Source organism: Etheostoma cragini, chromosome 9 (assembly GCF_013103735.1).
Source record: "Etheostoma cragini isolate CJK2018 chromosome 9, CSU_Ecrag_1.0, whole genome shotgun sequence".
NCBI classification, from domain to species: Eukaryota; Metazoa; Chordata; class Actinopteri; order Perciformes; family Percidae; genus Etheostoma; species Etheostoma cragini.
Window position 1 is genome coordinate 8,229,328 of NC_048415.1, and position 15,329 is coordinate 8,244,656.

At 38.8% G+C, this 15,329-nt stretch overlaps 1 protein-coding gene across 3 annotated transcripts; it reads right to left on the minus strand.

Annotated features, from left to right (window-relative positions):
• Positions 1-535: 535 nt before the first annotated feature.
• gtpbp3 (GTP binding protein 3, mitochondrial) lies at positions 536-13,281 on the minus strand. 3 transcript variants are annotated; one of them, XM_034882322.1, is made up of 12 exons: positions 12,949-13,281; positions 12,005-12,276; positions 11,361-11,447; positions 10,482-10,564; positions 9,858-9,977; positions 6,672-6,744; positions 6,092-6,235; positions 4,495-4,660; positions 2,304-2,434; positions 1,724-1,910; positions 895-1,125; positions 536-792 (listed from the first exon to the last, which is right to left on the minus strand). In XM_034882322.1, coding segments are annotated over exons 1-12 (1,554 nt in total). In that variant the 5' UTR covers positions 13,008-13,281; the 3' UTR covers positions 536-791. The 3 variants fall into 3 exon arrangements, with proteins under 3 accessions (XP_034738213.1, XP_034738212.1, XP_034738214.1); XM_034882321.1 differs by having other exon boundaries at positions 536-794; positions 887-1,125; XM_034882323.1 differs by having other exon boundaries at positions 536-794; positions 887-1,125; positions 12,005-12,184; positions 12,949-13,280.
• Between the last annotated feature and the right edge of the window lie 2,048 nt (positions 13,282-15,329).

Below are 15,329 nucleotides of genomic sequence, written 5' to 3' on the forward strand. Positions count from 1 at the left end.
TGTATCATGTTCTAATAGCTCAAGGTTTTGTTAATAGTTTGAATGACATCTGTAGGTAAAAGTATGTGGGAGGACTAGCAATGAGAAATGGAAGAAGCCAGAAGACGATTTAAAGATTGATTCATTAACGTTTAATGTAAAAAGAAAAAAGCTTAATTTATTTTTTAAACTGTAAATGGTGGATATCAGTTGAATACAAGCACAAATCTCCAAAGAGCTGAACATTTTATTATGTGACTGTTTTTTTTGTAGCTAAAACTATGCAGTAGTAGGCAACTAAAAATTGTATTGAAGAATCTGAAAACAATACTGTGAACGCTGCTGAATCAGCATTCACACAAATAGAAGAAAAGTAATAACAATTCTCTCACACAAATGCTCCCCCAAATAATCGTTAAAAAACGTCGTTGTACAAGTAAACATCCAAACTTTGAATTGATGGCCTTGAAGAGGTCTGCAGCTGTCTCTATTTTAAATGTTCTTGGCTGTTATGTTACAACCCCAAGAGTCCAATTTTCACCTATCCAAAGCTTTCTTTTTTTAATTACGACTCAAGACTTGCCAAACACTTGTCCAGCAGATGGGGCCTCGGAGGCACCTGTGATCACGTTAAAACTATTTCAGTCTGTCAAAAAGCATCAACAAAAAACAAAGATTTTTGTGTCTTGGGAGCAGAGTGACCCTGCAGCCAAGAACATGCATTTTATTATTTTTGGCTCAGTAACAGCGGTACCGTGACATTGCTGTGCCTCGAAACATGGCATAGCACCAAGGTGGTGCCCTTTTTGTCTTGTTTTCTTAACTGATACTCTGGGCCTAAACAAGAATGCAATCTTCCTCTCTAAGCAGAGTAATATTACATGTATTTCATGTTTTTGCTGATACCCATCTGATTATTTTCCAATACAGAAGTCTTTGAAGATGATATCCAGGATCTCCTCTGCCCCAACACGTCCAGTGATCCGGCCCAGGCTGGTGAGACCCAACCGGACACCTTCGGCTGCCAGAGCGAGGTCAATGTCGCGGTACCGCTGGTACTGAGCCAGGGCCGCAAAACACTGCTGCAGGTGGGCCCTGTGGCGGGCCTGGGTCAGGGTGGGGGCACCTGACAGAGGGTCGCCACACCTAGAAAGGAAGTTAGACAGCACAATCAACAAGACACTCATTATTTTGTACTTTCAAAAGGATGAAAACCATTTGCAGCACAAATATTCGTCATTTTTCTTTTGAATCTGAAGAGTACAATTTGATTTCTTGTGGTAGTATTAAAAAAAAAATAGACACTGCAGCAGACAGCAAAGCATGCTGTAACTGAATCAGTTTAATTGATCTACTTCAAAAAACTGAAGACCTGTCTTTGGTAAAAAAATAAGTTACAATTGAAAACAATTAACCTTAAAAACATACAAATATCTGTGAAGTAGATACTGCATCCACATAAAAATCAAATGATTTGGAAATAGTGTTTATCAGGTTTTATAGTTTTATTGCCACAAACGTCATTGCCGTAGTGGACTTACAGAGAGGTCTTATTCACAAGGAAATTTAGGTGAAACAAAGATACTTTTGGAAGCCTGTTATGACTGGTGCCTGTTCCTTGATTTATGCAGACATAAATTTGTTTGTATAAATGCATCACAGAAAAAAATAAATCTTTCTGATGAAATTAAAGGAGACATGCAGTCTTTGTTCTGGCATCAAAACATAAATTGCAGCAACTCACAGAGTCTTGACACTGCTGTGCAGCACTGTGAGGAAGTCCTGCAGTCCTTCATTAGTGTGGCAAGAGATCAGACAAACGGGAGGGAGTCCAGAGACCTGTCTTAACTCCCTGTCCAGCTTCAGCTTCTGCTCCTCATGCAACATGTCAGTTTTATTCAGCACAAGAAGAAACCTGTCTGCAGGAAAAACTGAGATAAGAAAGGAAGGAAGAACAAATGTTGATCAATCACCAGTGATTCAGCTATTACTCTCTCAGCCACAGACAACTCTAATTGATTACTCTTGATGACTGAAATCTCTATTCCCAGCCTGAACTTTCTGGAATAATATACATACCAAGAGATTTGTACCTTATGTCATAAAAATGTCATAGAACAGTGTATCATAAAAACTCATGAAAAAGTCATAAAAGTCTAAGTATTTATGCCATAAAATAAATAAATAAAAAACAAATCACAGTCATAGTATAGGATCATATAGTATAGTATTTGCTTTGTTGTGGCAAAGTGCCTTGAAAATACAGCTGCAGCATCCCTGACTATCTAGAGGAAGCAGGAGCAGATGAGGCCTACATATCAGACCTGTCTCAGGCTGCTCCTGGTTGGGCAGGACTCTCCTGAGGTGTTCCTGAAGGAAGGCTGCAGCTTGCTGTGCATCAGAGGGGAGGTCAGCACAGTCCACAACCACCAGGGTCAGATCAGCCTCTTCCACTCTGGAAAAAAAGAAAGCAGCCTCCACTCTTGAACTCAAGAATTTAGGAGTTTTTTTTCTTTTTCTTTTAATCCTAAATTCACACCGTGTACCAAGTGGGACTAATCTAGAGACAGGAGTTTGGTGTACCAATTTATACTGATATGGAGCAGATACTATATCTTAAATTCGTAGTACTATTGTTATATTATGACACACCTGCCTAAAATATACTATGGACAGTTTTCCAAACTCATTCAGCTGTCCTGGGTAAAACAAATATTTCTGCCTTCTTGGCTTTCATTTGTACATTACAAATGTGTGTCAGTATTTTCAAATTCAAGACAAGTTTTAATATTTCTAATACTTTTATATAATAATACTATGATTTATGGCTGAATAACTGCACTATATTATTATAAAACTCAGCGTTTTCCTGTAGCTCCAGGTTGTATACTGCTGACACCTCAGAGCAAAAGCTTACCCCGCTGATGTTTTAATTCAGAAAACAATACGGTATATAATGGCAAGGATATTTTTAATGAATTCATCTTAATGTTATTTAGTTTAAACTCTCCTTTACTTTGGTCCTACTGTGCCGTTAGCAGCACCAGCGGATGCTTGTACTTAGCACGTCCTTCCTGTAGTGACCCAGGTCATGAGCTTCTGACCTGCTCCCTGCACAGAAAGTTCCCCCGTAGCACACAAACTGCCCACCCTTCCTATAGAGTCACCCGGTCGCCCAAAAAACTTAAACAAACAGCAAAGGAATTATTGAATATGTCTTCTGTAAATCTTCATCTTGATTTTTATTCTTGTCATTGATATTTTTCATTAGATTTTCCTGCGGCATGAGTCACCAATTAATCTACAGTATTCTATCAGGGTGAAAAGGTGCAGCAAGTCCCCTTAAATGTCTACCAAATTTAATTGATATTTGTCATGTTGTGATGTAACAGCTAACTAATGTGTCAGATGCTTTATCCACGACCAAGGACACAACTACTTAGGGAAGCAATTTGTCTTTCTTGGCATGAAAACAATTTATACTAAATATTTGCTGAAGTCCTTAAATTCTGTAGATTGAAGTCTTTCCGTCAACTGTCAGGTGTGTCAGCATCACACTGACTAAGTTAAATACTAAAATGTATATAAAGCATGGATTTTTAACTTAATACAAACACTGGAAACTTTTCTTTCACATATAAATCAAGTAATAATCAATGTGGAGATGTGTTAGGCCCACCCAAAAACATGTCTGTGTCTGTGAATAAAAGCTGATTTATTACTGTGTGTAAGTGCCAGTGTGCCCATTCGTCTGGTTGTCTGTTTGCCTGTTTGTATATGATAAAGCAGTGATGACGACTGCTACGAGTACTGCTATTCTTCCCTGGTGTAAACAGTGGAAGCAGCTGTCAGTGAATTGCCATATATGTCCATTCTCTACACCACACATGAAGAACCTTCTAATGATAAATACTCTACAAAAAGGAAAGGAGGTTCTTCGTAACGCAACCTCCTGAGTGTGTTTGTCCATGTATTTATAACTATGGCTCAGAAATAATATAAACTCTGGAGGTAAAATAGACATTTCAAAAAATATAGCATGATCTACGGGGGAAGAAATGACTGATTTCTTCCTTTCTTTGTCTTCAAGGATGTATTCCGTTGGTCCCCTGGCTAATATGTTTTGTGTAATATTATACACACGTGAACATTTTGCTGAAGCAGCATTTTACACGTGCTACTACACATGTACTCTACATGTGTTTCTATCCTGTAGCGTTCCAAATACCAGTGTTAATTCCTCAAGAATTTTGATCTGCCTAATAAAATTTGAAATGCAGGAAAACTGAGCTAAATTATGTTTTTGGGAATATTTAACAAATATAATTTATTTATTTAATTAATATAAATAACTACAAACAACTAATGATAGGGAAAAAAATTTTGTATGTGTTTCTGGATATTTAAAAAAACTATATATATTGGCCAATAGATCAGATTTTTGAATACCAAATATTTGAATCGGAATCGGCCTTAAAAATCCTTTGTCGGTTCGGCTCTACTTCCTACCCCTACCTTTCCCGAGCACGGCGGACCCCCTCTCTCTCCACCAGGTCTGGGCTCTCCCTGAGGCCAGCTGTGTCACTCAACAGGACAGGGAATCCACCGATGTCCAGTGCCGTCTCTACTATGTCCCTGGTGGTGCCAGCAATGGGAGACACAATGGCTGCAGGTCTTTGGCCTGGAAATGAATGGTTAAAGGAATGAGTTGGAAGTATTGTAAATGTTTCTAATGTCAACAAATCCCATTAAAAGATAAACAAATAATGTGTTAGCCTGACTCTTAAAAGCTTTCCGACTTCCCCACTCTGTATGTGTCAGCTCCAAGTCCATCCGTTTGTACTAAATAATTACAAATTATTTCCTTAAACAGCTGGGAACTGTAGCTTTTTGCACACAGACAACATTTGTTAGTAAAATCGATCATTTGCCACATCACTTGCACTCTATTTATCGGCCTCATTTAAAAAACTTTATACCTACTAAGGTTCTGCACAGCGCAAGCACAAAGATATTTTGTTATCCTCTCTTTATTCAATAACTTGGCTGACAACCCCCATGTATCCAACATCATATAATGCTGCCAGCTAATCAATACTCAGGATCTGTGCTGACTGGTCGGGAGCCCAGGCCACAGGGGAAACTAATCGGAAGACAAAAATGATAACAGGATTTTATCTGAAGGTTGATAAATGTGTCTATTATTCTGATAGGAAGCTATGAGGAGAACCTGCCAAGTCCGCTCTCTGGAAAGTTTATATCGAGTGATCCTTAATGATTTAAGGATACAATATACTCAACAAACACAACCTTAGGTCATAACCAAGAGGTTCATTAGGCTGACACCAAACGTGTATAAACAACTGAAGAACTGATTTAGAACGAGGAACTTGAAGCACATACATTCTCGTTTTGCTTATTGAGTGTTTACTTCTATGTTTACAGTTGTGCTTACAGGTTTACATGCCATGCTAAAGTTAAATAAAATAAATAGAAAAAAAATCTTTTGATAATTGATCTTAACGCTTTAATAAAAATAAAAGAGGAAAAATGCAACCTTTATGGACGTATGTAAGCCTATAAGCACAACTGTATATGCAAACATAATCAGTTACCGTTTAAAGCAGCAGACTGGGACTCTGATATCTTCTGTTGCACGCCGTATCGGAAGCAAAGTAAAAATATTGTTATTCATGTGTGGAGCAGGATCTACAATTCACAGATGGTGTGTTGTGATAATTATGAGATAAAGTTCCTGTACTATGAAGAGATTATTATAGTATGTACCCAAAATTGGATCCATTTCTTTTTCACAATTTGACCTTTGAATTTCTTTGATAAATTTCTCCTGTCTTTTACATTAAAATGTTCCTCCAACAGTAACAGGAAAACAAAAACACCTTGGAAACAGCAGCTGAAAAAAAAAAACTAACCCCAAGATCTAGTAGTTTAGTCGCTGGGTTTTCAATAATATGACACAGAGTGCTAAAAAAAAATATGGGAATTAGAAATATGATCATCTGCAATTTCATTACAACTGGTCTGTATTTAGAAGATAGTAATTTAATACTATTCCCTTTATGGTGTGTGGTGGGTTTCTTGGTTCTCTTACAGAGTGTGTTAAGGAGGCTACTTTTCCCTGCATTGGTGGCTCCTGCAATGACCACCTGGACTCCACTGCGTAGCCGCTCGCCTCTCCTCTCATCCTTTAGGTGGCGCTCCATCTCCGCTTGCAAATCACAGACCGATCTGTCCACTGTTGGGGTTGAGAGGAAGATAAAAACAGAGGAGGGAAGTGAAGATGACGAAGGTTTTGTATTTAGCTTCACTTTTGTGGCCTTGTGAAGGGAATTTTAAAGGAAGTAAGCCTGTGCGGTGTCTGACACCATTCACCTGGATGAAAAATTGGTCGTGGTTCTGTCACTTTCCGCAGCGGAAAAATGGTTTTGACACTACAATACCTAATTTTTCATAAGGGGAATGCATTCAATTTTTTTATTTTTTTATATAGTTAGACACTATCAACAAAGACAAACAATACACTGAGACATCAGAACGTGTCCCAGAAACACACCATTGTTACCAGGCTTTAAACCAGCCAGACAAACCCTTTCCTCAGAGAGAAACAGAGCTCCTGAGAGCCCAAGGCAGGGCAGATTTTTTTCAGAAAAAAGGACAAAGTGTACACATACCTTGGTTTAAGATCCCATCTTCAATGAGCTCATCCTCACTGAAGTCTATGAAGGCCTCAACATGAGCCAGACACTGTACAACACACAAAGTCAAGAGGAGAGATGGAAGAGGCTGAATAAGTGTGTGACATTAACACCTTGGACCCCCTGAACAAACAAGTAAAAAGGGCAATACTATTGAATGTACTGACACTTTAAACTTTTCCTCATGTCATACAGTATATATCATGTTCCATCTTTCAGTGTTGTAATAAAGCCACTTTGAGTGCTAAAACTAACCATTATTTTCATTGTTCATTAATCTGTTAATACTTTTGTTGGTTAATTGCTTAATTATTTAAAATGTCATGAAATAGTGAAAAATCATAATTTACCAGAGCCCAAGGTGAAAACAGTCCAAAATGCAAAGAATGTTTCTAACAGTGTTTACCCATACATTTATACAGTGTGTGTATTCAAACATTAGACATTAACAGTTTAAATTGAAATGGCTTCCTCTGGTGTTTTTCCAGGAATAATCTCAAATCAGGTGCAGTAATTTCCAGTCATGTTGCTACTTTACATCATTGCCAACTGAAACTGCGTAGAATCCAGGTGGATGGAGGTGGACTCAGTATTTCTGCCACAGTAGCGATCAGTATCTTGACTGACATGAAGAGCATAAACACAACAGCAGTAAGGCTGCACAAAAACAGGAAGCATCATTTTCCCATACTAAACCATTCACAAAAGTGGGAAGCCAATGGTTAAAAAACTGCATTGTGTGGGTATCAAATGAGGGTTTGACCCCTCACTTCATACAGATGGTATACAGTATGTCTGATTAACAGGATTCTCAGAAATCTGATTCCAAAATAAAGGCACGTTTGAAATTGCTTCTGGGAACCATCCTGAGGAAGCTGCCGACAACCAGCTTAACAGAGTCCCTCCAGGGAGATCCCCACGATCGGTTGGTCAGATATGGGGCCAAAGTTTTAAAAAAAATCATTCATCGTTCACTGTGGAGGAGCATGTGAATAAGCTACAAGATGTAAAAGGAAAACTCACCCAATGTGAGGATTAGATGTAAACCAGACAGACATAAGGACACATGCCACCATCGGAAGCCTTATTAGTGAAAGTAAAACTACAACCAGTACTACAAGTCAGGTGTCTTTACAAAACAATTCAAATATTTGAATTGTTGAATGATTAATTTGTATGTATACTAACTACCTCTAAACCATCTGTCCTGATGTGATCATTATATAATATGACAAGCATTCAACATCAGCAAGTTCACTAACCCTTAACGTGAATTTTACAGTTGCACTCACTTTCTTTAACTCTAATTTATCTTGCCTTCCAGACTGACTCAACATTCTGACCCTTATATATACACACAGACATTTATCTATGCAGTACAGGAAACTGCACAGATAGGAAAAACAGTACTGCTGCACATAATATATCAATGGCTTTATTGTGTGTCTGTCCTAAGACATACAGCAGCTGTGCTTGGTTTTAATTTGTCTTTAGTCCATCCAAAACAATAGAAAACCAGATGCTCTGAGATGGAAAAAAAACATTACTATGGTGTCATTTGAGTGAAGATAGAACAACAGCACATTACTATAAAGTAGGTGCTTGAAAAAAAATCTTGCTAGTAAACAGTAGAAAAGTGACACTGAACACATACAAGTTGCTTTCCAGTTTCCAAAGGCAAGTCCTAATGAAGAGCTCATCAAGGTCTCTGTACTGACTGAGTGATGGGGCAGGATTACGCGTTTGTAAGCTTTTCTAAACAGAGAGGAAATATGGTCACTGACCTGGTCCTCTCAGCTAATTCACTCATCATTTTATAGTAATAACAACATCTGCTTGGAAATATATTGTCTTTAAGGTTTAGTGAAAGTGGTCAATGATTATAGTACATTATTAATATATGATGATCAACTACATTATAATCCCAACTAATTCAAAATTTTAGGTCGGGAGATTGGAGTAGTGTAAAATTCCATTTTACACGTATTATATTTACTATATTTTTTGCAAGTAAATATCAACATTGATGTACCTGTGGCCGAGTCGGCTCAGTTGGTAGAGCAGGCGCACATATACTTTCAGGGTTTGACTCCGACCTGTGACAGTTTCCTGCATGTCTTGGCTCTCTCTCCCCCCTTTCTCACCTAGCTGTCCTGTCCATTACAGGCGGAAAAGCCCCCCAAAATAATCTTAATTTAGCAACGTTAATGTAGCTCCGTGGTGGTTGCCCCTCCTTAAAGTGAATTTAATTCGCATTGTTCTATGTCCCTCCCCTCCAACCCTGCTAACAATGGAAAGTAAATTTACACATGTACCATACAGATTAGTATTTTGATTCTCAGTATTATACTACATGAGCTACAGCAACATGAAAACAGGAAGCCTCAGATTCCAATTACCTAATCCATTAAAAATGTACTGGAAAAACAGCTGTGGTGATACAAAAAAAAAAGAAAGAAAGCAATGTTTGGGTGTGAAACTACCAAGGCCTGACCTACAGCAGAGTACAGACAGGTTCTTTCCAAGACACTGTTTTCAGAGAAATGTCAGACACGAACATGGACAACGTTTCTACGAGGAGAACTCCAGGAGGCTTGTTTCTGCTGTCAAGATGACTCAAAATTAGACAGAATAACAGCATTTCAAAAGGCCCTCTGTTCATCTGTCAGTTTTAAAACCAGGTCTGGTTTAATCAAGTCTTGTTGAAGACCACCAGCAAATCAAGTCCTATTTTAGGTCGAGACTAACAGCACAGTGTCTGAGAAACAGACATGTACAATCTTTCAACATTCAAACTGATCTTTGTGTAGAAACTGGAGGATCATTACACACACAGGTTTTTGCTGTGCAGAATAATCAAATTCATTGTTTATAGAGTGGTGGAAAAAGAACTCTGAACATCAATACAACTTTATTTTTGTATTATATATAGTAGGCAGGAAAAGTAGCATGTAGCATCGGAGATTGAAGATGAATTAAAAAAGTCCCCGACTAATTTTAGATCAGACCCTACTTTCTGCCACACATACAGTACACCATCTACACCTTATAAGCCCAGAGCTCTGGTCCTGATGGAAAAAACCTGTTTGTACTCTACATCGCCCTGCCTGTGATGGATGTTGGCAACTGCTGTCTACACCACCAGCATCTGTACCGACCTACCCGTTTGAGTTTGTGGGTCCAGTCCTGATAGAGGCGTCCCAGCTCTCCAGACATCTGCCTGAGAGCCTGTCTCCTCTGAGCCTCTGTCTCAGCATGGATCAGATCTCCGAGCCCCTCCACCTGAAAGGACCATTATCATTGTATTTATTTCTTGCACTTATGTTTTCATTGTAACTGTATGACTCAAGCACCCCCTCCCACCATTATGTGTATGATGTGCTATCTACAGAACAGATTACACATTTGTATTGCCTACTGATGGATAAATATTCAGTTTAATGTATACTGCTCAAATTTAATCTGAATCATAATATACTGTTATATACTGTCAACAGAAAATCCACACAAGCCCTCTTATAATGCCTTAGGCTGCTTTTTAAAGGAAATTACCATCTACAGAAACCCAGTAGCTTTATTTGACAGCCCACTGAAATGATTTTTCAAAGGGCAATATGTGTAAAAGAAAACATTTTCACTGTTGATATTTCATGAACTTGAAATCCCTGTTCATTTCTGACCCTATTTATTCCACACTTACCTTGCAAAATGGCTCCAAAGGACCCTTGGTATGCAAATCTGCATAGAACTGTCTCAATGGGTTTTTACATGCTCTTTTCGACCTACCTCTGTTAAACCCAGCTTCCCTGCTTGAAAGGCCCTCCGTGTGAACTCTCCAGCTTCAGCAGGCCTCATGCCAGGCACGCTTCCTAAGAAAAACACACACAGCATACAAACATGATTAAATGTATGAGGCACAAAGTGGATATGCATCATGCACACAACACACAAACAGAGGCAGATCAAACACAGGGTCAATGTGTCACTCTGGGTTCACTTGGAATGAAAACAGGCACACCTGTGTGGGTTAAAGAGGTTACGTTTCCTTTGTTTTCAAACCATTTTTCAAATCTCATCAGGAGGAGACACCGGTGAACACAAGTAATTTAGCAAATGGAGGTCATGATCCATTAAGTGGAACAAAATATTCTGTTTGAAATTTGACTGACTGATTATCATTTTACCCACATAGTCGCTATCTTTGATTTAGTGTAAAACATATACAGAAACATCCTGTCCAACACTGTAATGTTTTCCTGATGAGTGATGATCTTACATCAACTGAAGATAATTAACTTCATTATCTTTTTACCTTATACAAGACTACCCCCAGAAGGCCAGTGGGAGAACTGCAGCAACATATTAGTTTTGAGTCACAGAGGGATTGCCACGCTTGTCAAGGCGCATATTATAAGTATCTTAGAAATAGGAATGCATGCATCACTTTTTCCTTTTAAGTCACAGTGATGGACAGTCATATGATTCAACCAGTTACTGTGTTTAAAATTCAGGCTTACAGCTTGGGAAGTCAAGGCTGTAACACATATAAACATCCTGCAAAGTGCCGGTGCATCTCATGACACTGTATGTACTGTATGTGTTATACTGCATTTATGAACTTGTTAAAAATATGATATCATACTCAGAATGACATCTGTAGGTTACCTAGAGCCTGTAACACAGCAGAAATGACAGCAGGACCACCGTGGATGTGGAACTCCATACTGTCCTCTCCTGTGAAACTGTGAGGAGCTGAAGACATGAACAAAAATGAGACAACACAGGCAGAATATACTGTACTTTACGCATTTGAACATACACAGAAGGAGCAAAATGTTTAGGAATGCTTTCGTTAAACTTGGGCTACAAGTGGTTGACACTCATAGAACTTTATTTAATCCCAAGACTCAATACTGTGATGAGACAAAACAAATTAGCTCTAGCTTGTAGGTCAGGGACTCCACATGGCAGCAATAGAAAGAGATTTAAAACATTTTGATCTTGAGAGATGAGACTTGTTGCCGATGTGTCAGCACAAAAGCCATCAAGCCAGACAGAAAATATGTTTTGCAATAGAGTTTTTGCATGTTTTACCCCATTTACTGTAACTCAAACATTGGTTTATATTACTGTTTCATTTAGATTGGTATATCATTTAACTTGCAGACACCGCAAAATACCCTGAGACAGGTAATGTTTGACATTCATGTTTTCACTTAACACATAAATACCTGATGCACAATGTATCTACAAATCACAGAAATGTGAAGGAGGACTAAAATGTGTGTGTGTGGTTCAAGGAAACAGACCTGGGAACCAGAAGACAAGTCCACGGTCCAACACTTCTTTGGATTGGGGGTCTGTGATGCTGCGTAACAAGGCGGTGCGTGGAGGAGGCAGTTTGCGTGTGAGCCCGGTCATACACCTCAGAGCTGTAGCTGAGGCTGGACCACTGGCTCGTACCACAGCCACCCCACACCTGCCATGACCTGATGATAATGCAAAGATGGTCTCTGCATCAGCTATTCCAACTGGGACTCCATTAAAGGTTGACAGGAATCTAAAAGGTCGAGTTCCTGTGCTGGGAATAAGTAAATGGTAACAGACACTGTAATTATTATTTAGTCTAATATGTTATGCTTTGTCTACACAGACATGCTGTGTAGATTCTTCAATACAACCCAGAGACAACCCTGTAAATTCTGGAGCCCCAATACTGACAATAAGATGTTTTCAAAAATATTACTGAAAATGTCAATAAATAACAATGTTAAAAGAACAATCAAAATGGAGTGTAAAACAAAACTTGCTAACTTGCACATATTTGCATAGGGAAATTAGGGAAGGCATGAATGATAATATAAAAAATATAAAGTAAATTATTTGAATAAAATACATTAGGTTTTGATTTATTCAATCAAGTTGTAAAGGAAAAATACAAAGCAAGTATAAAGCTTAATATTTCTTTTTAGTATGTATTGATGTACCCTACAGAGGAAGATTAGGGCCACGTGGACATTTTATTTCAGTTCTGATATTAAAGTCAGAATTCTAAAGTCAGAGATTAAAGTTGTTATTGATATTATTTTACTGATATGTTTTTGCCTTTTGTATTTGCGTTCAGTATTTTATTGTGTCATACATTAGTTTTAATATTTTAGATATCTCAAGATTTCTGTAAAAGACATTCAATATGACCGTTTCTGAATTAGTGGCCAAAATACAAAATTCGAGATTAACTTTGTTAACGAACCTTGTCCTAAGTATGTGCTCAGCGGCTCTCCATATCCCACGATGAATGGATGGCAGCATAATTAGACACTAACACCAAACGTTTCAGGTGCTGCTCATCATGGGGCTGATTTTTTGAGATTGACATTGTAAAACACACTCTGTCCTTGACACAATCATTGTGTATACCCTTTTACACTGTAAGCTAGGGTCGGAGTAACCAATGAGTGTTACGTTAGCAATGAATGTTGATAATCAAAATCAATTGTTAGTGTTTTCTGTGCAAGCTCCTTCCCTAACGTGCTGCAGCTTCCCTTCTTCAACCGTTTACATCATATACCACGATGAGATATTGTTGCTACCTCTGTAGATTGTGATTCGTCAGGGTTTTCCACAACAGCGACAATACTAGAGTCTGATTTGTTCAGGGCCTGTCAATTTGCTGTTGGTCCCTCCCGCTGTGCGTCATTAAATTCGGTCCGTGTAGCAACCGTTGCAGTATCTATCTATCTATCTATCTATCTATTTAGATCTATTTAATAATAAGTAATAATTAATAATAATTTCAATTTAATTATCAATTTAGGTACATTTTCTAATACAAATGCCATAAGCTTTGATTTAAAAAAAATCAATGCATTGTGTTGCAATTTTGGAAAAAAGTTCGGGCCTTATTTATATATTTATTTGGACTACAACCAAAAATGTGTGCACATTACTGTATTATGAAGAGTTGCTGGTGAGACCCCTGAACAATGACTTTAATTGAATTTATTTTTAATAGGCTATACATTTCAGTTTTTATTATTACTATTATTTTATAATTATTTATTGATTTACCTAAAAATAACTTAAATGATTGGCACCAAAATGCATCATATATGTATGTTCCAGATAAATGGGGGGAAAACACACGGTGAGTGTCAAGACCACTGTCCAGGGTGAAACGACGAAGATCCAGGAGCACATCAGGAAGACGGCCCCCAAAGATGAAGGGCTTAGTGAATACCTCAGGCAGCAGAAACCTGAAGGTGAGGACAAGGAAGACGAAGAACCGTCATGGAGGGACAAGCCGCTGCACGGCGTGTACCACAGACCAACAGAAGAAGTGGCTGATATCAAGAAATCCTGCCAGTGGCTGGAAAAGGCTGGACTGAAGGACAGCACAGAGGCTGTCTAATCCTAGCAGCACAAGAACAGGCACTCAGTACAAGATCAATAGAGGCTGGGGTCTACCACACCAGGCAGGACCCCAGGTGCAGACTATGCAAGGATGCCCCTGAGAGAGTACTGCACATAACAGCAGGGTGTAAGATGCAGGCAGGAAGTGTGTACATGGAACACCATAACCAGGTAGCTGTCATAGTACAGCAACATCTGCCACAAGTATGGGCTGGAAGTCCCAAGTTCAAAATGGAAGATACCTCCTAAGGTAGTCGAGAATGACCAAGCTAGGATCCTGTGGGACTTCAAGATCCAGACTGACAAACTGGTGATGGCTAACCAACCAGACATCGTGTTGATCGACAAACAGCAGAAGAAGGCAGTAGTGATATATGTGGCAAACCCAAGCGACAGCAACATCAAGAAGAAGGGACACAAGAAGCTTGAGAAATACCAAGGGCTGAAAGAGGAGATAGAAAAGATGTGGAATGTAAGAGCAACAGTAGTGCCAGTGGTGATCGGAGCACTGGGGGCTGTGACCCCAAAACTGGGAGAGTGGCTCCAGCAGATTCCAGGTAAAACATCAGAGGTCTCTGTCCAGAAGAGCGCAGTCCTAGGAACAGCTAAGATACTGCGCAGAACTCTCAAACTCCCAGGCCTCTGGTAGAGGACCCGAGCTTGAGGATGACACATACCACCCTACAAGGGTGAAAGGGGAATTTTTGTATATATATATATATATACATCTATGTTTTAAAAGTAGAAGGAATATTTAAAAAACACCTTTACAGTAATGATAACAAATCAACACCACCACAGTCTCTAAAATGACCGTGTTAAACCAGCTCCTCTCTTAAACAGTTTCAACCAACCAAAACTGAACATTGTAACCTTTATGAAAGTGGGATTTAGCTTTAGCAAGATGTATCTAATAAACTGTATGTTTTAACTAATATTCTTTTTAGATCATTTTCACAAAGTTAGATGAACACTCATCATATTTTTGTGTCTTTGTCTTATACTGAAAATGGTTGGTGGTGTGGTCTAGTCCATCATAGCCTACATACATTGTGCATATCAGAGAATGTATACAGAGCAAATGCACTGGTACATTTCTGTGTGTGTGTGTGTGTGTGTGTGTGTGTGTGTGTGTGTGTATGCACCACTGCAGCCCCTTGCATCTGTCAGCCCAGAGGGTGGTGAGTAAGCAGAATTTATGCTTGAAGACGAGTTATATCT

Coding starts and splice junctions, on each gene's coding strand:
- gtpbp3 (XM_034882322.1), bottom strand. CDS start 13,007: ATGCTGCCATCCATTCATCGTGGGATATGGAGAGCCGCTGAGCACATA. Junction 11,448..12,004: donor ACTTGTCTTCTGGTTCCCAG/GTCTGTTTCCTT, acceptor TCATGTCTTCAG/CTCCTCACAGTTTCACAGGA. Junction 2,435..4,494: donor GTCCGCCGTGCTCGGGAAAG/GTAGGGGTAGGA, acceptor CTTTTTTTCCAG/AGTGGAAGAGGCTGATCTGA.